The 25,511-nt window shown below is 37.0% G+C and overlaps 1 protein-coding gene across 2 annotated transcripts in view; it reads left to right on the top strand.

The window, feature by feature from the left end:
* Positions 1–25,511, top strand: part of MORC4 (MORC family CW-type zinc finger 4) — a 49,650-nt gene that overhangs the window by 9,307 nt on the left and 14,832 nt on the right. For both annotated transcript variants that reach the window (XM_024128152.3, XM_024128151.3), the window contains exons 4-12: positions 2,777–2,994; positions 3,746–3,893; positions 6,356–6,488; positions 6,823–6,951; positions 9,694–9,813; positions 11,479–11,579; positions 19,948–20,046; positions 23,531–23,659; positions 25,374–25,442. In XM_024128152.3, coding sequence (XP_023983920.1) covers positions 2,777–2,994; positions 3,746–3,893; positions 6,356–6,488; positions 6,823–6,951; positions 9,694–9,813; positions 11,479–11,579; positions 19,948–20,046; positions 23,531–23,659; positions 25,374–25,442 — 1,146 coding nt within the window. The remainder of the gene's footprint in view (positions 1–2,776; positions 2,995–3,745; positions 3,894–6,355; positions 6,489–6,822; positions 6,952–9,693; positions 9,814–11,478; positions 11,580–19,947; positions 20,047–23,530; positions 23,660–25,373; positions 25,443–25,511) is intronic.

Here is a 25,511-nt window from a genome sequence, read left to right as displayed (position 1 = left end):
GAAACAACAGTTTCTCCCATGAATGCAGAATCCCATGAAAATCAAGTTAAAAGAAAAAGCCTATCATTAAATTCCTTTAAGGTCCACAATTAATTCTCTTTAGCTTATGGGGATAGTGTGTGAACCAACTATTCTATATATTCAGCTGCCTTTTTCAGCAATTTGGAAAACCTCTCTTAAAGGTCAAGGATTAAAAGCAGCCACAGATCCATGGATTGAAGGTATTTGCTACCTCTGATCAGAAGTGCATTTCCTAGTAGGTCTGTTCTTCTAAAACAACAGCCAGAGAATAACAGTGTGCTTAGCATTCTTTCATTATTTTATACGACATATTACATCACCAGTATATTTAGGGAACAGCAGTACCTGCCCTTGTATGTCCATGAATTTGCTAAGGTTTTTTTTTCATTGATCAGAGTCCCAATTTAAATTTACCCCTCTAGATTCTAGAATCTTGACATTTTAAGGAACTTGTGAGGAAGCTTCTATTTTCCTGGATTCCACTCAAAGAGCCCCCTTGGTGTGTAAACACCGTTGTCTATTACACGAGAGGATAGAACAGGACTTACTTAATGAAGAGAAACCACCTGTCTAACCAAACTATATAAGATACATTCCTACAATTTTGTTATTTATTGTGAAGTCTTTTATATTAGGTAGTTATTTGATTGGTATCTGGCATCTATTCTGCGATTTTCAGTTAAATAGAATGCCTAATATGGGAATGCAAGTGGAATAAAAGAACACACGGGAAGAGTTAAGGGTAACATAACAACACCAACATACTGAGCTTCCAGCTCCTCTCATCTCATTATTCTCATCCTTTTCCATTTCTGGTTCTGGCCCTGCCCCACTACTTATCTTCTCAACCTTATATAGTCATTTAGTCTCCCCAAACTATAACACAATGAAAGTTTATAGTTACAAAGGAAAAAAGAGACGCTAGATGGCAGAACAGGCAGGAAAGGTAAGGAAATTAAGGGAGTAATATAGTCTCCCTATTTTCACCACTTTCCCTCGAGCACCTAATTGAAGCTTTGGTGGCATTAGAGTAGGTTTAAGTCCAAATAACCTTATAGATCCATTTCACATGGTAGGTAACATTACTGTTTATGAAGAGCCCTGAGTTTTAGATATGACATTAGATCTCAAGTAGAGGTGGAGGATAGCACATGACAATTCTCAGAATGACTTCTAGAGTTAGTTTAAAATTATAGTTTTAATACTACTTTATAAGTTATAATATATTGTACATACAGTGTATCATTTAACCCTCCTAACAACCCTATCGTTTTTAGGTAATTCTTCCACAGGAGGAAAAGGAATGCCTGAATCTTACCAACTTCTTTAAGTTTACTTCCTGGAATGCTAAGACCCATAGACTGCAGAAGCTCAATGCTCTTTTGGTATTTTCAAAGGAACTACTGTCCTAGAAATTACCTTTTTATGTGGTTGGATTTATTTGTTGGTTACACAAAGCTCCTATAAAGTGTCTACTCTAGAGGGACACAATGGTGTTATCGTTTAACACTTTGAAATAGAAAATTAAAAGGTGGTCCCCCTTCCTCAGGAAGTGAACACAAACCCTGGCCTCCAGGAAGTAGAAATCAGGCACCTCAACCCAATTAAAAGAATAAGAGCCAAGGCCAAGCTGCTCAGCCATGGCAGGTAGAACATCTATTTTATTGATGTTGGAGAAACATCTAATCTGTAATATAGGAAATCCTTCCTTAGACTGTAAACCATGAGGGCAAGAACCATGTCTCTTTTACTAACAGTTGTGTCTTCAGTGCTTAGCATGATGCACAGCACATAGTAGGTACTCAGTAAATATTTATTGAATGAATGGTAGTGTACAACATTGTAAACTTAGTCCATCTAGAGAGAACTAATCCTTAAAAAATTAGTTTCATGTGTAATGAGAGAAGATACATGAAGATAATAATCATTTTCTAGATTTCATATCTTTAATTTTTTTTGGGTTCGGTCATTTTGTTGTGTGTTTGAATGGAAAATATAAGAAAGGGAAAGTATCTGGCTCCCAGATTAAGCTGATCATAAGGGGCTACAGAGATCGTTGAGGTGGCTCGGTGAAAGGCCCTTAATAAAACAAGGGAGACTTTATACTGCAGCTGTTTGCTGATAGTCACAGGCAGAACTACCTATTTTTATCCCTTGGCCACATTCCAGTGAACTGTCCCAGCAGATGGAGCAGAGGGTCAGAACTGGAAGTGTTATCCTTTGAGTGAATAGTTGAAATTGTCAAGATATATAACCTCTGACTTTCAGATTTCTAGAGAGTGATATGACCAGGTTAGGGATGCCTAGCCTAGTACCTCTGACTAGTGCTAGTGCCAGTTATCTGGTACTCTTGTTACCCTCTCTAGGGTGGACTCTGAGATAACCACCCTTTTCATCTTCCCCTAACTTTACTATTAGCAATCACAGCTATTTTATCTAGACAAGAAAGGCAGCTGCCCCATGGCCTTCTCCAGCTCTCTCTGTGAGTGAAAAGAGGCCACCTTTACATTTATAAAGTGTGACTCTAATGTAGCAGAAGCGTTTATGTACACACAGACCACACAGGAAAATCAGTCCCATTAGCCTGTAGTTATTTCCTATGTTTGTAACTTAATAATTTTGCCCAGAGATACCAAAAGGAAGAAAAAAGGAAGGACTTTTAATAAGTATTCTTCATTTGAAAGCCAGACATTCTGCTTACCTATCTTAGGATGCTTTTTACCTTTCTGATTTCTTTTTTCTTGTGTAATTACAGCTTTGGCTTTACAGATAAAGTAATAAAGAAGAGCCAGTGTCCCATCGGGGTCTTTGGTAATGGTTTCAAGTCAGGCTCCATGCGACTAGGAAAGGACGCTCTTGTCTTCACCAAGAATGGGGGTACTCTCACTGTTGGACTCCTATCACAGACCTATCTGGAATGTGTCCAGGCCCAAGCAGTTATTGTACCAATTGTTCCATTCAGCCAACAAAACAATATCCTTTCTGGAAATGGAAAATGTTAGTTAAAAATTAGTCTAATCTGACTATTCTGATAGAAACCTCTTCCTACAGGTCGAATCCAGCTATCAAAAGTTTTCATATTTAAAGAGGTATTCAGGTGTCTTAAATTTAACTGGAATTTCACCCTATTAAATATTTTTAAAATAAATGGATCATTGACAGAATCTTAGAATTATATTGCAGTTTTCACTGTTAGGCAATTTGATCTATATACTCTCTCCCCGCTCCCACCACTCCTGTGGTAAAGTTCCCTAGGGCCTTCTCTTTTTTTTCCCCAAGGGTAGTTACATTTGCGTCACTCTCCTAGAAACATACTATTTATCAGCTTATCTGACAGCTGAATAGCTCACTTTTCTATACCTGGACAAGCTATTATTTCTGTTAGACACCAGGTGTCTTTACGCAGGCAGTATAGCAATAAAGTTTGAACTCATTGCTTCCAAAGAGTTGAAAAATTCAGCCTTTGAACTATTTCTTAAGTATAGGACTGTCTTAATTTACATTATATCTTTGAAGCTGTATTCTGCAGGCGTAACTGATTTCGGTTTTTGTCTCTACAACCGTTCTGCATTTCCCCCCTTTCCTTTCTTCTGTAGCAGTAATGCCCATGCTTTATATCTGTATGTCTATATTTTGTCTAAATGGGCAACCCAAAAGGCAGATCTTCCTGACTGATAGCATCCTCTTAAGATATTCATTTTTCTTTGACTATACGTGGTTTTACAAAAAATGATTATTACTGAGGATTCCTTGCCCAGCCTAGAAGCCATCTTGAACTATTCAATTTTCAACAGTGAAAATGACCTGCTGTCCCAGTTTGATGCCATCCCAGGCAAAAAAGGCACTCGTGTTCTCATTTGGAACATCCGCAGGTATAGTATTCCAAGAGTGAGAGATTCTAATAAGCAAAAGCAATATGATGAAGCATATTTTAATAAATCGCTCTAGAGAAGCAGAGTAGATAAATTTTGATACATGTTTGTATATCATTGCACACCTATCCTTAACTTTCTTAGAACCACAGCTCTGTTTGAGACAGTGCTTCTTATTGGTAAAACGTGGAGCTTGATAAGGTGGAGACCCACATACATATCCTGAAGCTATTACCATCAAGGCAGTTCAACATTATTCTAAAATCTTCAGAATCCATTATAAATATCTATTTTATATTGATGGACACTGTTTTGAGATAGGTCAATGATAGTTATTTTACCTATTTGACAGTGAAAATGAAGTAAGAGAAAGAGAAATTAGGGTAACAAAGCACAACACCATCTTTAAATAATAAGGACCTCTGTATTGCTGTTTTCAGAGTAGCTGGATTAGAAGTGGAAAAATCTTCGAGGCAGATACATTTGAACTATAATGAAGCTGGCTTCAGGTCATGTATTTAGAGCTAATAAAATAACCTAGAAATACTTTGGGATATGTCATTTGTTTAACTTTGTCATGTTAAATGGAACACAGTGTCCACTGAAACCTAAAAATCTTTAATATAAAATAGAGGTGTTACTCTTATGTTTAATAGAACAGAGTATCAGATATATTCATTCTTCTTTTTTCTCCATAGGTCAAGTATTTTGCCTCATTTCTTAGTTGGGTAAAACTTAGATAAAAACCATGCTGGTTTATATAGAAAGTACTTTCAATTAAAAAGAAAAAAAAGTAAGGTAATTTACATCTTCCTGTGTCCTACTGCGAAAACCTCAAGTAATATGTTATATTATAAAGGATCATTTTCATGAGCCATTTCCAGTGATTTAAACACAATAAGCAGACTTTTTCTTTGTATATTGTTTCTCAGTTATATGGTACTAGGTGTTTTATATATATAAAGGATTCTATGGTCCAATAACTTTGGAAAAAGCTGGCTTAAACAAAGCTTACCATGTTGCTTTACTGCAGGACTTCTCCGAGGCTTTAATATGCTAATGTTATTTCAAAATACATTGAAAACGTTTAAAAGAGCAATGTAGAATGCAGTGTTTCCCAATTTCAAAAAAAATGTTTCTCCAGACCTCCTTTCCTTGGATGGTGAATGGTGAGCACATGCGTTAGAGTGGGGTGGGGTAGCAAGAGTCAGGATTATCCTGCAAAATACAGGATATACTATTATAGTGACATGAGCTTTATACAGGATATGTATCATAGTGGCTCTGGTTCAGCCCTGAAGAAGGAGCTACATTTTCAACACAGCAGCTCTGAGCTTCTGACACCTCCAGTATGAGGGAGGTATCCCTAGAGCTTGAGGTGGCTCTGGGAGCCAGGAATTGTTTCTCAATTTGGTTTGATTATACAGGCTTTATTTATCTCTTTATTCTTATTTAAGAGTATCTTGGGGGACTGCTGTTCCACAGAACAAATTTGGGGGACCATTGTTCTGATAGTATTTTTTCTCTGTAACCCATCATTTGTTTTGCATTTTTTCCAGTAACAAAGATAGGTCTTGCCTTTTCTCCCTGGCAGTTGTTAGTGATGTAGCCCAGGGTCTTGGAATGGACCATGTTTAACTGACCCAAAGGGATTATGAGAAGAAATGGTCCTAAGGAAAACAATATGGGTACTATTATTATTATTTTGGGGTTTTTTTGCGGTACGCGGGCCTCTCACTGTTGTGGCCTCTCCCGTTGCGGAGCACAGGCTCCGGACGCACAAGCTCGGCGGCCATGGCTCACGGGCCCAGCCGCTCCGCGGCATGTGGGATCTTTCCGGACCGGGGCACGAACCCGTGTCCCCTGCATCGGCAGGCGGACTCTCAACCACTGCGCCACCAGGGAAGCCCGAGTACTATTATATTTAAATGATAATTCTAGAAGACTAACAAGTATATGCTGTTTCTGTCACAACCTTTTTTTTTTCCTTCTAAGAAATAGAATTAGATCTGGGGAAATCTTAGTAGTCCTTATACTGTTGCTAAAGTGAGAAAGAGTAGGTTTTGATTCATCGATCTATTCATTTGGGGGAAATGATGTTGAATGACCTACCCAACAATACCCAGAAAGTTGGGATCTGTTTTAAGATCCTGCCTCGAGGATAGCTGGCATCCATTTGATTTATCAGATCATAGACATTCCCACCTTCCTTTTTTTTCTTTCCTTCTGTGCTTGGTATCACACCTCTATGAAACTTAGTAGATTTGTTTAGGCTGGAAAGGCCCTTAAATATTGTGTGACCTTCAAAGCAAGTAATGTGTAGTTCCTTTGAATTGGTAGTCAGGGAAAGAAATAGGTATCTGAGTTTTGGCTCATGTTGTTTCTTTTCTCTTGGGTTCCTAGTGCATTTTTGTCCTTTGGAGCCAGTTTTTGTTAGATTGGTACTTGTCTCTTTTACCCAGAAATAAAGATGGAAAGTCTGAGTTGGACTTTGATACAGATCAGTATGATATCCTGGTATCAGACTTTGGCACAGAAGAAAAAGAGACTGGTGGCATTACCTCTGAGCTGCCAGAAACAGAGTATTCTTTACGGGTGAGTAAGAGTGGTTTTTCTTCAACAATGAGAGGTAAGATATCCTGTAACATGAAAATATTATAAAACAAGATCTCACTTTAGTTATATAAAGATGACAACCTTTTGCCTCTATGCTAGGATTCCTTTTCACTGTCTCCACTGAAACAATGTAGCTAATATAGTCAGCAGCACTTAGTGTGGTGGTTGATTTAGAATAACAAGGTATAGAAACTGAGTCAAATATTTGGCCAGATTAGATCTCAGTTGCTAGCAGAGTCAGTAGATGGTAGCAACAGGGATGTCAGTAGAATTGGCGATATTGTGTAATAACTTTCCCTTCACTGTTCCATAGGCATTTTGTGGCATTCTATATATGAAGCCACGAATGAAAATTTTTCTGCGTCAAAAGAAGGTGACGACCCAGATGATTGCCAAGAGCCTGGCCAATGTAGGATATGATATATATAAACCTACCTTCACAGTATCCTTACAACTACATGAAGCTGACCTCTTTGTTTCAGGATTAGATTTCCAAGTTGACACAGAAAAAAAAGAAACCTTTCCTTTTCCAATTCAAAAATGCATGTTATAGTACAAACCCTAATTTAGGTATCTAAGGAGGTAGTTCTTGAATGCCAATCTGTGTGCCAATTTTATCAGAAATCAACTGGAAATTATTAAAATAATACAGCATCCTGAGACTTTAGAGATTCTGGTTCAGTAGATTCTGAAATCTCTTTTTTTAAATAAGAAATATTTATTTATTTAAATGAATAGCCAGGTTTGAGAATCTCTGCTATAAGGAATGATTCACACTGTTTGGTTTGTACTGGAATTTTGTTTTATATATATATATATATATATATATATATATTACATTGATTGAAATAAGCAAAATGTTGACTGGAACTTGTTCATCTTTTGGACACACTATGATTTTTGCTGTAACAAGTCCAGACTTATGTTGATAAAAGTTAGGAGATTGGAAATTAGAAGTTGATTTTCTAGGGTGAGATAAATCTTCAACAGATTTGACATGGATTTCTTGGTACTTCTCATATTGGCAGCCACTCAGAGAAGTAATTACTCATTTTCACTTCTACCCTCCACCCTGCCCCCTTGCCCTGGGAATGGATTTCAGACACTTGAGGAAATCTTAAGATGAGCTTTGGAAATTAGGTCCATCTTTGTTGATGGATTTTGGGGTCAAAAAAGTCTTTGAAAGGGTGAGAGTTCATAAGCAGTTATGAAGAATTGCTCTTGTAATTTATTTTCTAGTAATAAGCTCAGCTCTTGGCCCAAGAAACATGTTCACACTCTATTTGCTTTATCAAAGTCATTATCTAGCTTACTTTGTCTTTATTCCCCTCACCAAAAATTAGAAAATGCCGTTCCCTTTTTAAATAGCCATATGGTTGTTACTCATAAGCAGATTGATTTTCTCCTTTTGAAGAACACAGCCCTTGTCTACTGTGAAAGTTTTTTTTAAAGCCCTAAACAAACCCAACTTAACAAAGCCAGAGCTAACATTGTTAGCATCTGTAGGTAAATTAGTTATAATATCACTGTATGTAGCTAGGATCTTAGTGCCATAGGTTTAACAGAGCCAGTCTAAAGAAGTGCCTTTCAAGTACTGTTTCAGGATATACCACATTTCTACCTCCAGCTTCTTTCTTCTGTGGGTTTCTATCAGGGTACCTCCTATGCATGCATTCTGTATGTATCTGAGCTCTTCTCAACCTCCCTTCCCATTAAACTGGTTACCTTTCCCTATTAGAATTTGGGCTAAACGAATTCACTATAGGCATGAGTAAAATGAAACTTCTAATAAAATTTCCCCTAAAGTCACTGAGGGAAAAGATTACTGATGCTGACTTATTTATTCCTCAGTTCAGTTATCAAAGGCTTCTTCTCTCCTCTTGTCCTTCCTCCTTATTCTAATTTGGGGAATCTCCTACCCCAGTGTACTTCCACCCCATAATTTAGAATTTAAAAGTACACAACAGAAAGAATTTGACTACCTTTATCTTTAAAATGTTAATTTTATGGTGTAGAATTTTGGTTTTTTGTTTGGGGCAGTTTTGCCCTGTTTTGTTTTTTCATTGGAATAGGGTCTTATTTGAGATTTGATTTGAGCTTCTGGAGCCCAGAACATTATATGTTCTGAGCCAAACATTACTGTGTTATGTACCCACTTGTATCATGTCTTCATATCATACTTGACCCACTTGTCACACGGATTTGATGCAAGTAGCTTGTTACTTAGAGGGGGTAATGGAGATCAGTTTTTGAAAAAGTAACAAAAATAACTTTTCATTTAACTCATTTGGACATGAATATTTCTTAGTATTTGTTTTAATGAAAATCTCAGTTTCTCTATCTCCTTTATCTTTCTCACACTATTACCTTGGTTTTTAAATCAAATAGGAGTTGCTAAAAACTCATAAATTATTCATGTTTTATGTATAATACTTAGTTCTCTTTATTTCATTTATCCAAGCTTGTTAACTTCTTCCCATGAAATATATTACAACAGGACTATTTATTGTCCTTTACCTTTAGAAGTGTTTTTGTTCTTCATGGTTTTGCTTTCATTGTGTTTTGTATGATTAGCCGGACTTACCTTATTGCATGTAATTGTGTGAATTTGTGTTGTACCATGTATCTTACCTAGCAGCAAATTAAGCAATTAGCAAGGGTTAAGAAACGTTTTGTGATTTATGAATTTTTAGATCACTGATGGTATTTTGATATATTTTCTTATAGTCTTTTCTATGTATACATTTATAGTGTATATTTTTAGATGGTACTTATTGTTCTGAACATTTCCTAATGTTCCCAAATACTTTTCAAAGACATAATTTTAAGAGCTGCATAACAGACCATGTGGATACACCAGCATTTATTTAGTCATTCCCTTTTTGTCAAACATCTAAATTATTTATGTTTTCTTAGCCATTATAAATCACTGATAAATTTCTGTAACTCATAAACCTTTATGGTCTTCTCTGACTGTTTCTGTAGGATACATTCCTGAAAGACAATTACTTGTTCAAAGGTTAAGAATATTTTTAAAGCTATTGCTACCGATTTTTAAAATGCCTTCTAGAAAGGTTATACCGGTTTACATACAATGGTGTTTGATGTTTTTTGCTGTAATATAGTGCAAAATTTTGTGTGCTAAAGCTCCTGGTGTTTGTCTCCTTAATGATTTTCTTCTCAGAATAAGCAGGTGAAAATAACTTTTGGGTTCTCTTGCAAGAATAATAACCAGTTTGGAGTAATGATGTATCATAACAACCGCCTCATAAAGTCTTTTGAGAAGGTGGGATGCCAGGTGAAGGTGAGTAGTTAATGCTTCTTTGTCATAGAAGGCTGAAAAGAGTAGGAAGAGGATTTAAATTTTGCAAAAGGGATAGACTAATGAATGGCTTTTTACTCATCTTGAGACAGTTGTTAAATCTGATCCTGGAATTCTGTGTTACCAGTGAGCTGTCTTGTGTTCAAAAGCTCTTTCTACTTCTCATTCTTCATAGATGTCAGTCAACCCAGGAGTTTTACTGAATGCATTTTCTAGGTAGCTGTTAGTAAGAGGTAGAATTAGAGCACCAGCAAATCTGCCATGCGTGTAAGTTTATTAATGTTTGAGGTAGCTCTTTCCATTTTCTTGGGGAGACAGTAAGGCATCGTGGAAGATGTATAAAATGTAGTGGTTTATGACCAGAATTTGAGGCCTGGCTTTTCCACCTAAAAGCCATGTAATCTTGGCTACATTGTTTAATTTCTCTGAGGCTCAATTTCCTTACCTGTAAAATGGAAACAACGATAGTAATTTTACTTGCTCTGCCTACCTTACAATTTGCAGGGTTGAGAGATTTAAATGGGAAAATTATGCAAAAGTATAATAACTATAACTGTTCAGTTCTATAACTGAACTATACAAATATTACCATCATCTTAAAATTTTGATGACAACTTAAAGTAGTAATATCCGCAAGTATCCCATTCATTCCTATTTTACAGAGAAGATTGCTAAAGCACAAAGAATGATAAACTACTTTATATTACACAGTAGGACAAAGTTACATATGACCCAGGAGAGCTAGTTTTCAGCCCATATTACTTTTCATTGTTATATCATCTTTATACAGCTTGTTTGTTTGCCAGTCTAATTACACTCTGACTCAGTTTCTTCCATTAAAGTATACAAAAATGATTTTAAATCTAAAAATCTCTTGTATCAACTTGTAATTAATAATACTGCAAGTCTGACTTTCTTTAGCAGTTGTTTGGTGGCATACATATATAAAAATGGTTTATTTTATTTTATTTTATTTGTTTATTTTTTTTTTTTGCGGTACGCGGGCCTCTCGCCGTTGTGGCCTCTCCCGTTGCGGAGCACAGGCTCCGGACGCGCAGGCTCAGCGGCCATGGCTCACGGGCCCAGCCGCTCCGCGGCATGTGGGATCTTCCCGGACCGGGGCACGAACCCGTGTCCCCTGCATCGGCAGGTGGACTCTCAACCACTGCGCCACCAGGGAAGCCCAAAATGGTTTATTTTAATGGAGTGTGATTTATATAGCATCCTTAAATTTTTTTCAGATGGAGTTTGGTTTTAGTTCCCTAGAACAGAAGTATATAACCTTGATTTTTTTTTAGCATTGTCATTCTTTGTTCAAGTGAAATCTTCTGGCAGTCCCATAATATAAAACAGATGAAAGTGGAGGTAGTGTGGGTGAAGTAGAGATGGCTATTAATCCCTGGAAAATCCTAGGAAATCTATGGATCACAGTTTGAAAATCTCTGCCCTGTAATTTGCCAGAGGTTCCAGTTCATTGTAATACTTGCAGTCTATTGGAGTACATTCTCAGTGTTTCTCTAGATATTACTGGCCTCTCCTTGCCCGTGAACGTTATGTAACCTTTCTATTATTGTTTAGAATCAAAAGGAAGTGCCTCCAGGCAGTCAACAGTAATGTAAGTGTTGAAATTAATATTTTTCTTGTAAGCCAACTCATGGAGAAGGTGTGGGAGTAATTGGAGTCATTGAGTGCAATTTCTTAAAACCTGCCTACAACAAACAAGACTTTGAGTACACCAAGGAGTACCGGTGAGTCACTCCCAACCTGGGGTGTTTCTGATGGTTTGTTCAGATATGATTCTATTCTCTGAAACCTCTAAAATCATCTCTAAAAACCAGCCAGAGAAGTTAACTGAGAATCCTTTCAAATCTATCTTCCAAGATTAGAGATAAAAGGATTTTATTTTTAAATTAAAAGCTTACTGATACATGATGTATGGAGCCCAACTGAAATAAACCTTAACTTTAAAAATTAGGGAAAGAGCATAGGGGTTATTTAGTAAAATACTTTGCTGAAACAAAGAGCCTTGGAATTGATCTTAATGAAAAGAGATGAGTGGATCTGAAGTTATTAAATATGTTATGGGGAAAGCTGCAGTTTGAAGTTTGTTCCAAAAGATTTCCTTGAAGCCAGTGAACAGATTGAGAGGAAAGTATTGGAGCAGCAGGAAAAACGTGTGTTTTCCCGGAAGCATCTAGATTTAATAGGTAAGACCAATAAAGAATCAGAAAGGAACTTGACATTGAGGCTGAACCAGCAAGGATATTTTTAGGAGGCAAAGAAGGGAGTTGTTAAAGCCAGGATATAATAGTTTGTTTTAAAACTTGTGGGGAGGGATGGATCATACATCCCTTCTTTCATCAAGTATTGTGAGATATCTCCTCTGTGCCAGGTGTTAGGGACATAAGAATGAAAGTTAAGAATCCTTGATGCCTATGAACAAATGGGATGAGATATATGTAAATAAGAAACTTAAATACCTATAGAATAATTGCTTTAATGGGGGATGTATGCCAAATGGGAAGAAACTTTAAATATGCCTAAAGGAATTCACAGAGCAGAATATGTTTGAGCTTAAACTTCAAGGAAAAATTGGAGTTTGCTAGGTGGATGAAGAGGGGGAGGACATTCTAAGCACAGGGAAGTATTTGAAAGGGAGGGAGGATGGAGAAAGAAGGCATGAGGACATTTGGTGTCATTTTTCTAGAAATCTCAGTAGCAAATCTTTTCTTAGAGTGGGGGAAAAGTATTTCCCCAAATCTCTTTTGTTTTGTGTCCAAAACTGTAATAAAATTAGTTACATGTTGTGCCTTAATTTATATGAAACCATAAGAATTTTAGGTTTAGTATTTGACAGAGAACTATTTGGATGAAAACTCCAGATTAATTTCAAGGTAATTGGTTCTTGGTCACTCGGGCTACTCAGTGATTATAATAACTACCTGCCCTTAGTTTAAGTAAAATGGTCTTTTAAATATGAGTCTGGCACATAATGGAGATCTTTGACTAGGACTTGACTCACAAGAGTGAAAGTTTAGAAATGACATCAGTTTGACAAAAGTCTCAGAGGCAAGTCATTCTCTTTCTCTTGAGTGAAAGGAATAGAGAATTTCTGGTGATTAACCAAATAGTTAAGATTTGTGAAATCCAAATGTTAGATATTAAAAATTATGTAACATCCTCTTAAGCCGTCATAGAGAGTAGGTTTATTCAGCTAAACATATGGGACTTCTGGCTTAAGTAGCTTAATATCTGCTATACATTTTATTAAAAACAGAAAACTAGTATACTATCCTGCATACAGAGTCTTCTGAGGGTAATAAATTTGCATAACTCATCCCAATTCTGGCATCATTTCCCTTTTTACTCAATTTATTTTATGTTAAATGAAAAAAGTCTTTAGTTAAAATATAAGGGAATTTGAGAGGGCGATTAGAGAAGGTTGTCTGCTATCACAGACTCATCCTAAGAGTATTTATTATACATTTCAAAACCGCAATAAGAGATACCAGCCATCATACTGCCGGAATGTCTACAAATAAATCATTTGTAATATCACTTTTAATAGTTGTAGATATCAGATTTTAGCTACAACTAATCAGGGCTCAAACTTATAACATTTTTAGAGTGAATTTCAGCTAAAGAAATGCAGTCAACGCATACTAAGTGAACACCTCACTGGTACATGGCACAGTGGCTAGACTTTGTGGAGTTTTCCAGAGAAATTCGAGACATGGTTGCTGTCTTTGAGGAGCTCACAGTGTAATTGTAATGACGGATTGTCACAGACACGAAACAGTTTAGAGAGCAATAAACTTGCTGTTTGATCAATCAAAACTAAGTGGTATGGTATAGGAAACATTCCCTGATAGAACAGATAGGGAAGGTTTTAGGTAAAAGGTATGACTTGAGATTTGCCTAAAGGATACAGGTTTAGAAAAGGGAGGGAAGGGAATTCCAGGATGGAATTATAGCGTGAGCTAAGTAACAGCAACTCAGAGTGGGAGGAATATGGGGAGTGGGGATAAGGGGATGTAAGTAGAGTGAAGGGGAGTGAAATCAGATGGATAGAGTATGGCCCTGTCCTAGGGCAGGGGTTGGCAAATTTTTCTGTGAAGGGGCAGGAATAAATATTTTAAGCTTTGTGGGCCGTATGGTCTCTGTCACTACTACTCAATTCTGCTGTAGTAGGAAAGCAGCTGTATACAATAAGTAAAGGAGTGAACGGTGTCTGTGTCCAATACAATTTTGTTTATGAAAACAGGCAGTGGCCCGGATTTGCCCCACAGGCTGTAGTTTGCTGACCCCTGTCCTGAAGCCACAGTTCCCAAACTGTGTGCCAAGGTGCACATAATGAACTCACAGAGGAGCCACAGGATGTTTAAAATTTTCGAGGGGAATACAGTGATATTGACTCTTGCCTATAAGCAATAGAAATTGTTTTCTGTTGCTGTCGTAACAAATTACCACAAACTTAGTGCCTTAAGACAACACTAGTATATTGTCTTAGAGTTCTGTAGGTTAGAAGTCCATCATAGGTCTCACTGGGCTAATATCAAGGTGCTGGCAAGGCTGCATTTATTTCTGGAGGCTCTAAGGGAGAATCCGTTTCCTTGGCTTTTCCAACTTTTAGAGGCTGCCAGTGTTCCTTGGCCCATGGCCCTCTTCCTCCATCCATATTCAAAGCCATCAGTGGTGGGTTGGGTCATCACATCATAACACTCTGATGACTTTGCTTCTGTCATCACTCTCCTTCTCTGATTCTGACTCTTCTGCCTCACTCTTCCACTTTTAAGGACCCTTAATGATTATGTTGGTAATTCAAGGTAGTCTTCCTATCTTAAGGTCAGCTGATGAGTAACCTTAATTCCATATGCAACCTGATTTCCCCCTTGACATGTAATCTAATATATTCACAGGTTTCAGGGATTAGGACATAGACATCTTTGGAGGACCATTATTCTGCTACTACAGTCTGCCCTCTGGCCCCTTAAGATCCACTTACATCACACATGCAAAATACATTTACCCCATCCCAACATCCCCAAAAGTCTCAACTCTTACAGCAGCTCAGTCTAAACTCTTAATGTCATCAGCTCAAAATTCCCAAATCTCCTCATCTAAATCAGGTATGGATGATACTCTGAGTCTGATGCATCTTGGGGTAAAATTCCTCTCCATCTGCAGATGTGTGTCTTTTTTTTTTTTTGTATTTACTCCCAAAATATAATGGTGGGACAGGCATAGGATACCAGTTATAGATGTTCCAGTTCAAACAGGGAGAAAAAATGAAGGAAAAAGGAATCACAGATTCCAAGCAATTTCCAAGCTAACTCCATTAAATTTCAAGGCCTGGGAATACTCTTCTGGGGCTTTCAGCTCCAACCTCTGGATTTAAGGCTCTGTTCTCTGTCCTCATGGCTCCACCCACAGACTCATTTTTCCTTTTTCTTGAAGGGTAGCATGTATTTGTAGCTGAGTAGTTTCATCAGCCTGTTTCTTAACTCTAGAGTTTTGGGGGTCTAACTGCCTTCTTTCATTTACACTCTCTCTGTCCCTTTCAGTCCAATCTAGCAGTTTTGTCCTTGTATACCATTCTCAAGAACCTTGTGGGTCTCAAGTATATATCATGGATATTCACTCCATCAGACAAGAGACTCTTGACAGGTCTTTCCTAGATAATCCTATTTCTATTCTTGGCTTCTACTGAGATGGTGGTGGAGATCTGATTCATGTGTTTAATCTTTTCAGAGAGCTTTTTGTGTGACTGAATACTTTGACCTTTTGATCTTCCTGAGATATTAGCAAAAGGTTGTCCAGCCACTGCCTTGGCTTTTTCTCTAGAGCATCTTTCTAAATTTTAGCATCTTTTGCAGTCTGGATAAACTGAGAATTTCCAAAATCATTAAGTCCTGGTTCCTTTTTGTTCAGCAGTTCTTCCCTCAATTTACTTCTTTCCTCTCACATTTTATATAAGCAGCAAGCAGCCACCAGGCCACACTTTCAACAGCCTGCTTGGAAGTCTCCTCAGCTAAATGTCCAATTTTATCATTTACAAGTTCTGCTTTCCACATAACTGTGGGACACAATTCTGCTAAGCTTTCTGCCAGTATGTAACGGGGATCACCTTCCCTCAAGTTTTCCAATAACATGTTCCTCATTTCCTTCTGAGCCTTCACCAGCAACAATTTTAACATCCATAATTCTACTAACAGTCTGTTCACAATGATTTAGATATACTCTGAGGAAATTTGTGTTTTCTCGACCATGCTCTGCCCTTCTGAGCCCTCACCAGTGGGGTGTTTAACATCCATATTTGTACTAACAGTCTATTCAAGGCAATCCAGGCAATTTCTGTAATGCTCCTCCAATTCTTCCACCCTCTGCCCACTGTCCAATTCTAAAGCCACTTCCACATTTTTAGGTATTTTTTATGGTAGCACCCCACTTTCAGGTACAAAAATGTTTACATTCCTCTTGATTATATCATATCTTTGTGAATCTGGGTTTTTTGTGATTGCTGTGATAAAAAGCAAGTAATACCAAAAATCAATGTTGAATAAGAAATGAGGGAAATTGTGTCCAGTTTGACTCCAAGGTTTGAGTAGTTGTACAATACCCAAACAGGCATACCCATTCCATTATAAGTAATTGTGGCTATTTAAGATTGAAACAGAAATATTTTTTAAATATATACATATATTTTTTCAAATGGACACTAAATTTTAGTACATAAATACTTATTAAGTTGTTTGGACATAACCATTTAATAGTAATTGGAACCAGTACATATTTCTTTAGACCTAAGGGTGCCATGAAAAACTTGGGACACTAAAGGTACCATGAACCGAGATAGTTTGAGAACTTCTGTCTTAGAGGGACATTGGATAGAGTAGTTGATGCTTTAGGCAATGAGAATTCGTTGTGTATTCTTGAGTAGAGGGGTGACTTGAAACAATTCTATCTTAAGAATATAGTACATTAAGCTTATATACTGCTTTATGGCTTATAAAGTGCTCTATATGAATTATATCAGTTGATAAATCTGGAAACGGGTGCAGGATAGATTGAAAGAAGGATTATATGCTATTTGAATAATCTAGGTGTGGGGTGAAGGTGTGAAATAAGAGTAGCTGTGAGAAAGGAAGTATGTAACAGATACTGAAAAAAAGATCAGAAAATTTGGTGATAAATTAATAATGGGATAAGGGAAATAAAGGAGAGGAAAGAATCAAAGATCACTTCAAAGCCTCAAATTTAGTAGACTGGCATATTGACAGGATCGTTGATAGAATAATGAGGTTGGGGAAAGGAACAGTTTTGTGTAGTGGCAATGGCGGAAACTAGATTGTACAGGATTAAGACAGGAGAATGAAGAGGAGATAGTGGGTATAGACCACATACCAGGATTGGGGAAGTAAAAGGAAAGAGATTACTGGAACAGTGGAGTCAAGCCAGGTTTTTGCAAGAAGGAATGGGGTTTCAAAATACAGAAGAACGGTGTCTTGATTGAGGTGGTGGTTACATGACTGTATGCATTTGTTAAAACCGATAGAACTACATGTTAAAAAGATACATTTTACTCTATGTAAATTTCACCTCAATATTTTTTTGCCCGAGTACATGAGAACAGAGGTTTATTTTTATTTTTTAAATTGAGATATAATTCACATGCCCTAAATGTCACCATTTAAAAATGTATACTTTAGTGATTTTAGTATATTCACAAAGTTGTACAACCATCACCACTATCCAATTCCAAAACATTTTCTTCACCTCAAAAAGAAACACCTTGTCCATTAGAAGTCACTCTCCATTTCCCCTCCTCTCCAACCCCTAGTAACCACATAATCTGCTTCCTTTATTTTTCAATTTTTTGTGTGTGGTAAAATACACATAACATAAAATTTACCATCTTAACCATTTTTAAGTGTACAGTTTGGTGGTATTAAGTACATTCATATTGTTATGCAGCCATCACCACCATCCAACTCCAGAACTCTTTTCATCTAGCAAAACTGAAATTCTATACCTATTAAACAATAACTCCTCATTCCTACCTCCTCCTAGCCCCGGCAACCACCATTCTACTTTCTGTCTCTATGAATTTGACTACTCTAAGTACTTCATATAAGTGAAATTATACAGTATTTGTCTTTTTGTGACTGGCTTATTTCACTTAATGTAATGTCCTCAAGTTTCATCTATGATGTACATATGTCAGAATATCCTTCCTTTTTTAAGGCTGAATAATATTCTATTGTATGTATATACTACAGTTTGCTTATACATTCACTTATCAGTGAACACTTGGATTGCTTCACCATTTTAGCTCTTGTGATTTATAGTCTATTTTGTCTGATATTTGTATAGCTACCCTTGCTCTCTTTTGGTTACTATTTACATGAAATATCCTTTTCCATCCTTTCACTTTCACCCTATTTGTGTCTTTGTATCTAAAGTTAGTCTCCTGTAGACAGCATATATTTAGGTCATATTTTTATTTTACCCATCTCTCTGTGTCTTTTGATTGGAGAGTTTAATCCATTTACATTTAAAGCAATTACTGATAAGAAAGGACTACTGTCATTTTGCTATTTGTTTTCTATATGCCTTATAGATATTTTGTCCTTCATTTCCTGTATTACTGTCTTCTTTTATGTTTAGCTGATTTTTTTTGTAGTGAAACATTTAAATTCTTCTCATTTCCTTTTGTGTATATTTTATAGCTATTTCCCCTGTGGTTACCATGGGATTACATTATCCTGTGATCAGGAGCAGCAAACAGAGATCAGAGCACAGATCCCCAATATTTGGAGGACAAGGTCTTTTTTGCCTACCCTGGCTCCTGCAAACTGGTCTTGAAATGTGTGCACAGCTGCCTGTCACAGGGCTGGGGTAGGAGATGGGTAGCTAAGAGCTGAAATTTGCCAATCTATCATCCAAGCATTCCCCTGGAAATTACAAGTCTTCAGTAGACTCCAGAGTTCCAAATAGTTACATTAGACAGATTCTGCCAGTGTGATTGTTGTCTAGATGGGAAGGCAGATTCCTGGTGCTTCCTACTCCACCACCTTTCCAGAATCCCATGTAATCTTCTTTAAAAAGTAGATTTGAAGTAAAATTTTAAGAGAAAACAAGAAACAGTTCTTCATCTGTGACTTTAGGGAAAGATATAAACATAAAGGTAGGAGCCTTGGTAGGTTGGAGGGGAATAAGAGTTTATAGGGGAACTCATATATGATTTAATCTTCTCTGTGTAGTCAGAATCTAATTTAATATGAGTAAGGTGGAGTTAAGGAAGAATTCCTCTTAAGGAGAGAATTCCCCCTTAAGCCTTTGGGGAATTATCCGGGAAGTCAAGAGATCTAAAAACTAAATTTGTAGTGTTTCAGGTGTGTACAGCTCTACATTAAATTGTAATCCTGGGTTGTAGAATTAAATAGGAATTAGTCACTAGAAATTGGCAGTTTTTAAAAGTAAAATTCAGGTTTTCTACACATTATATTGTTTAACCCTGGGTCTGCTGTTGTTCATTTGGGAAGAGAGATAAAGGAGAAAGGGCAAGAGCCATAATTGGGGCATAGCCTCCACTAACTGCTATATAGTAGGAGGTTGAAGGAGACTTTGTTGCCTGTTGTTGCTATAACTGCTGTGATCAGCATTTAGATAAAGAAGAACTATATAGACATTTTTAAGTTAGTGTTTGATTTGTAATAGATAGGGTGCAGTATTTGATCCTCTGCCTTTCAACTTGGTCCTCAATTGTTTACCTGTAGTCATCTGACAATTGAATAACTCCCCAACAACTTATCTGCAATTTAGTCTTCTATCATTGTCTCTAATGTCAGCTCCCCTCGCCATGATTCTAAAATTTGGAGAACACAGTACTTTTTAGGACTTGTGACCATCTTACGTTTTCAACTGACTTTGTCATTTTGACATGTAATTTACAGAGGCAGTACATTCCCATCCTAGTTTCTGAAACTGTAGATGTTCAGACCTATGCTGAATATTCTAAATTGCTGTTTTCTGTTAAATGGGAGCATCTTAAAGATTGCAAAATTATTCAACAAATTCTCAACCTTGACATGTTTTTTTTTCTTTTTCTTTCAGGTTGACAATAAATGCCCTTGCCCAGAAGCTCAATGCTTATTGGAAGGAAAAGACCTCCCAAGAGAATTTTGAGACCTCAGCCATAGTCAGGCCAATACCGTGAGTAGTAAATTTAGAATATAAAAGTATTAGGGGTAATGTCTATGGAGCAAATGGAAGGAATGGGATAAGATGGTGCTTTTCACATAAGGAAGTTTAATTAACTAAAAATAGGAAATCACAGGTACTAATTTCATCATTCTCTAGACCTCTTCATTCTGGTTTGACACTTCTGTGATTTGGATCATAAATATGAAGAGTTTAGTGCTGTCAGTTTATCGTGCAGGCAGCATGATATCGTTGAAGATGATGACCATTTAAATCAGCCACTCCTGGGTTGAAAATCTAGATCTTCTTCCTTTTTTTAAATAAACAACTTAAAACTTTTATTGTATCAATATAATATCTAATGTATTACAATTGCTTTCAGGTCATACGTTCTATAAAAATTATGAATATTACTTAAAGCCCTAAATAAATCACTAGTGTATTCTCTACTTTCAAATAATCAGGCAAAAATCATGAAATTAAATCATGGATAAATGTCTATTAGTCTTTGTTTGTTTTTAGATTTTATTGAAGTATATTTGATTTAAAATGTTGCGTTAATCTCTTCTATACAGCAAAGTGACTGAGTTATACATATGTATATTCTTTTTCATATTCTTTTCCATTACGGTTTGTCACAAGACATTGAATATAGTTCCCTGTGCTGTACAGTAGGACCTTGTTGTTTATCCATCCTATATATAGTAGTTTGCCTCTGGTAATCCCAAACTCCCATTCTTTCCCTCCCTTACCCACTCCCCCTTGGCAACCACAAGTCTATTAGATCTGCTTCTTAATAGTTGGTTGAGCTTAGGTTAAGTAAGTCACTTCACCTCTCTGAGTATATTAAGTTAGATGACATAACCTTTTTTGCACAGTACCTGGCATATAGTAGGCATTTAGGCATTCAGAAATATTAGCCAATTTCCCTCCTCTTTATTACTAGCGAACATTGTTGGAACTGTACCAAGAAATTTGAGACTAGAAGTAGAGAACCCAGCATGTCAGAAAAAAATGTAGAATTTACTGAATCTAAGACAGGAAATTACACACAGAATGGTGGATCAGGATGAAATGCCTTAGTAGGCCAGGAAAGGAGCATAATATAGAGGATAGGATGTGTAACAACATGCATACAGTCAATTATACCATCAAGACAAAGATTAGAGGTTCATTTTGGGGTAGGCACCCATGTTTTTTTAAAAATGGAAATCATCAGACAAATGTTTGATATAAAATTTTGTTTTAAATGCAACATGATTGCTGTATGAATATCACTATATCTTATTCTAAAGATCTCTACTCCTGTCCAACATCCATGGTTTTCAAAGAAATGCAAATTGAGATGCCTTTTTGTGCCTTTTAAATAAGCAGTGATTAATGCAATGAAACAGATGTTCATATATTGCTGGAGTGTGTTTATGTATGTTATACAACCTTTTCTGGAGGCAGAATGATGATTATCTATTGAGTACTTACATGCCGGACACTGGTCTAAGTTCTTTACATGTATTTATTTAATCATCACAGCAACCCTATGAGATAGACAGATGACATTATTACTTCTTTACAAATGTAGGCACTGATACACTGAGAGCTTAAGTAACTTGTTCAAGATGGGATAAGTAGAAAGTGGTAGATCCACTTATGTTCATATATAGGCAGTCAGGCCCCCAAACCTAGGTTCTCAACCATGACACTCTTCTGGAAGGATGCAATGAGAATATGGCATAGCCCCTTCAACTACCTATTTATTGCAAGCACAAGCTAAAAGTCTCTCCTATCTGCCTGGATGGGAGGATCTACCATGGTCTGCATGTAACCTGAGGCAGGGAGTTACCGTCTCTAATGCTTGTCCCCAAGAGAGTAATATTGGCACGCTTCTGCATGAGACTCTTCTGTGTGTGTGCATGTAAAACCAAAGCTAATATGACCTTTCCTCTGCCCTTCCACTACGGCTGAAACTCCTTTCTCTGGCTCTAAATAAAACAGTGACTGTACAGAAATATTTAGACACCAGAGGTCAGGCCTGAGCTTAGAGTTTAGAGGTTGCAAGGCTGGAGCAGCCTGTAGCTAGGAGATAGGAAGCTATATATCCAAGAATGTGTATGAATTCTCTTTGTTAAAACAGAGTTTTGAACAAGAAGAGGGCATTTGTATTTGAGTGGTAGACTTATGGGAACCTTTTACTTCTTTTTTTATATCTTTCTGTATTTTCTATATGAGCTTATATTGCTTTTATAACTAGAAAAAAAGCACCATTTAAAAAGATAAGAAAGGGCTTCCCTGGTGGCGCAGTGGTTGGGAGTCCGTCTGCCAATGCAGGGGACACGGGTTCGTGCCCCGGTCCTGGAAGATCCCACATGCCGCAGAGCGGCTGGGCCCGTGAGCCATGGCCGCTGGGCCTGCGAATCCAGAGCCTGTGCTCCGCAACGGGAGAGGCCACAGCGGTGAGAGGCCCACGTACCACAAAAAAAAAAAAAAAAAAAAGAAAAAAAGAAAAAAGAAAAATATTGAACTAAGACATAAAAGAATCATACCACTCTATTGAAATGTCTAGTATAAGAGCAGTGCAAATGTAACATACGCAAAATCTTTTAGTCTAAATTACATGTTTTTCAAATTGGCCCTAGGTGCCCCTCTACCCTCTTGCTGTCTTTTCTCCAGCCTTCCCCCTTCCCACTCTGGTCTGCCTTTTACATGTTAGATGCTGACTACTTCTATTATATAATCATCATCTCCTCTTACAGAGAAACAAATTTACTCTAAGGTTTAGGTGACTGGGTTACACTTCCTAGAGGAGATGGGAATGGGCATGTGTTTTAAGAGTGGAACTCTGGAAGAATTTTCTCTTCATAACTTAACCCAGTTGTTGAACTGGAGCCACCATTTCTAGCTATGAAATTTAATCAAATTTATATTACTTTTTAAGGTTAACTTTGGGAATATCAACCTAATATTGATTTTGATTTAAGTATGAACAAAGACTTCTTGAAAGGAAAAAAAAAAGGGAGGACTAGGGAGCCTGCAGGGAAATGGGGGAGTCATTTTAATGACGGCGCTTCAATGACTCTCACAAATGCATTTCAAATCTATCACGGGATTGGATAGAAGCAAATAAAATGATTCTATCGGTCTTATTTTTTAGTAATATTGTAATATATATAAAACTTTTTGCTGATTAACAAATTTTAAAGTTATCCTTTTGTTTGCTTAAGGATAAGATTCCAAGGTAAGTACCATTGACCTCTGTAATATGGTAGCTCACCATGTTAAAACTTGCTACTATTTTTCATATCCATATCTTGTCTAGTCCTATCATTATTTTATCTGTGAAGTTTAAGATATATACATTTTAGACACCTGGACGATAACATTTCTAACACATTTCATATATAAAATCATGCTCTTTCACTTTTAGGGTATGCCTTTCTAATGTAGGACAGAGTACAGAGCTAGGATATACACAGTCATACTTCTGTTTTCCTTCATTCAGGAAGATTCCTGACCAGACATGGGTACAGTGTGATGAGTGTCTTAAATGGAGGAAGCTTCCTGGCAAGGTTGATCCATCTACATTACCTGCAAGATGGTTTTGTTACTATAATTCCCATCCAAAGTACAGGTAAGGTTAAGACTCAGTCTTATGTCAGAGAAAACTCCTGATTTGTCTCTGTATCCTAAAACACTTTTCATCTCGAGTCCACACTCTTCACCCTGGCATTCAAGCCCCTGTGCTAACTGGCCCACTCTACCTATTCATTGTATCTTAACACAAACCTTCTGCTTTAGCAGGCCTGTGGCTTCACTGTTCCCCACACATGCCATACGTATTCCCATCTCCATGACTTGATACTGTCATTCCACTTGCTTACAGTGACTTCTGTATTCCATCTGCCTATATCTAAATCACATCCGTCTGGTAAGCTTAAGTATTTTGTGTGATACTTCTCCAGTTGACAGTAGTTTACAGTTATTTTACTCTGGCTTCCTGTGGTATTTAATTCTTCACATTTGCTCACGTACTGTTTGAATTTTTTGGATGTTTTTCATATATATATATATATATACTTGGGCTCTTCAAGGGATTATAAATTATTTGAGAACAAGGGATTTACATTTCAGCTTGAGTTGACAGTGTTCTTCATATGCTTCCTATACTTGCATCTGTTGTAGTACCTATTGTTCATTCAATGCAGGTTGTTTACATGTTTGTCTTTCTAATATACCATGTGTTTCTTGAAGCAGCTAACATCTAGATAGTGCCTGTCATATCCATGGGTATTCATTTCAATTTAACAAATATTTTTATATGACTTAGTCACATAGGTTGATAATAATAACTCAGTTTGCTTCAATTCAGCTGTGACTTTCTTAACTTTTTTCTGCAGAATAAATGCTGATAGAAAAAAGGAACTAAACCAGAGTATGCTTTTTAGAAAAAAATGTTTAAAATGGAGGAAATTAAATAAATGAAGTCCAGGTCTGTAATGAGCAAGCATTTCCCCGTAGTCTCCAGATGTGCCTAAGTATCTCTTAGGGGGTTGTGTGATTAAAATGTAGGACTGAGTGCTTAGAATTCTCATTTTTGAATCCTGTATATGCTATCAGTCTATACTTAGTCCAGGAGACATAGCCTTCCAGGACACTTTGTGCCCTAATAAAATGGGTATAGCATAGGGTTTCCAATTATTATTAACTTTTGTTTATTTCTAGGATTGCGTTTGTCCACTGAATACATTTTCTAGTACTCCTTTCAGCTTTTACTCCTAAAATTCTCTTCCTTGTGGTTTACATCTAGTCTTTTCATTTATAGAATTCTCTTTTTCTCCTCTTTGCTAGTCTCTGTTCTGTTCCTTTTACAATGTCAGCTCCTAGTCTCTTCTTGCTGCTCTCTGTCATAGCCTCTGATTTTCCTCTTCAGGCATCATCACATAGTCTAGGGATGCTCCTGCTTCTAGACGGCACTTTGGGAATTACTTTCTTAGTACATGAGGCAAAAGACCTCGGTTCTAGTCTCAGCAATATTCTCTTTGTATGGAACCTCAAGCAAGTCTCTTGTGCTTGAACTTCACTGTGTAAAACTAGAGATTATGCTTTAGTACTTTGAGTGTCTTGGGAGAATGGTGATATATACACCAAAAATAATGATATGATATGCCTTGAAAAGAGAATTACTACATGTTATCCTGCACACAGGTTTTGTAATGTGGGTGGAATCTGAACTCTGTAATGCTAGAGGGTGGTTAACCTGCCTTGTCATAGTCGTGAGGAAAGTAAAGGGTAACAGTGAAGGGCACATTTTGTTTCTGAAAGATGGTTTCTTCTCTGTACTGCAGGAGGTGCTCTGTTCCAGAGGAACAAGAACTCATTGATGAAGACCTGTACTTGAGCAAAGCTAAGAAACAGTTGAGTATACCCGAGGTGGTGCTCTATATCATACGGTAGAGGAGCCTGACCTTTCCTAATAGGACAGG

Source organism: Physeter macrocephalus, chromosome 21, assembly GCF_002837175.3.
Source record: "Physeter macrocephalus isolate SW-GA chromosome 21, ASM283717v5, whole genome shotgun sequence".
NCBI classification, from domain to species: domain Eukaryota; kingdom Metazoa; phylum Chordata; class Mammalia; order Artiodactyla; family Physeteridae; genus Physeter; species Physeter macrocephalus.
Note: the sequence above shows the minus strand (reverse complement) of the source record. Positions and strands in the feature narration are given on the sequence as shown.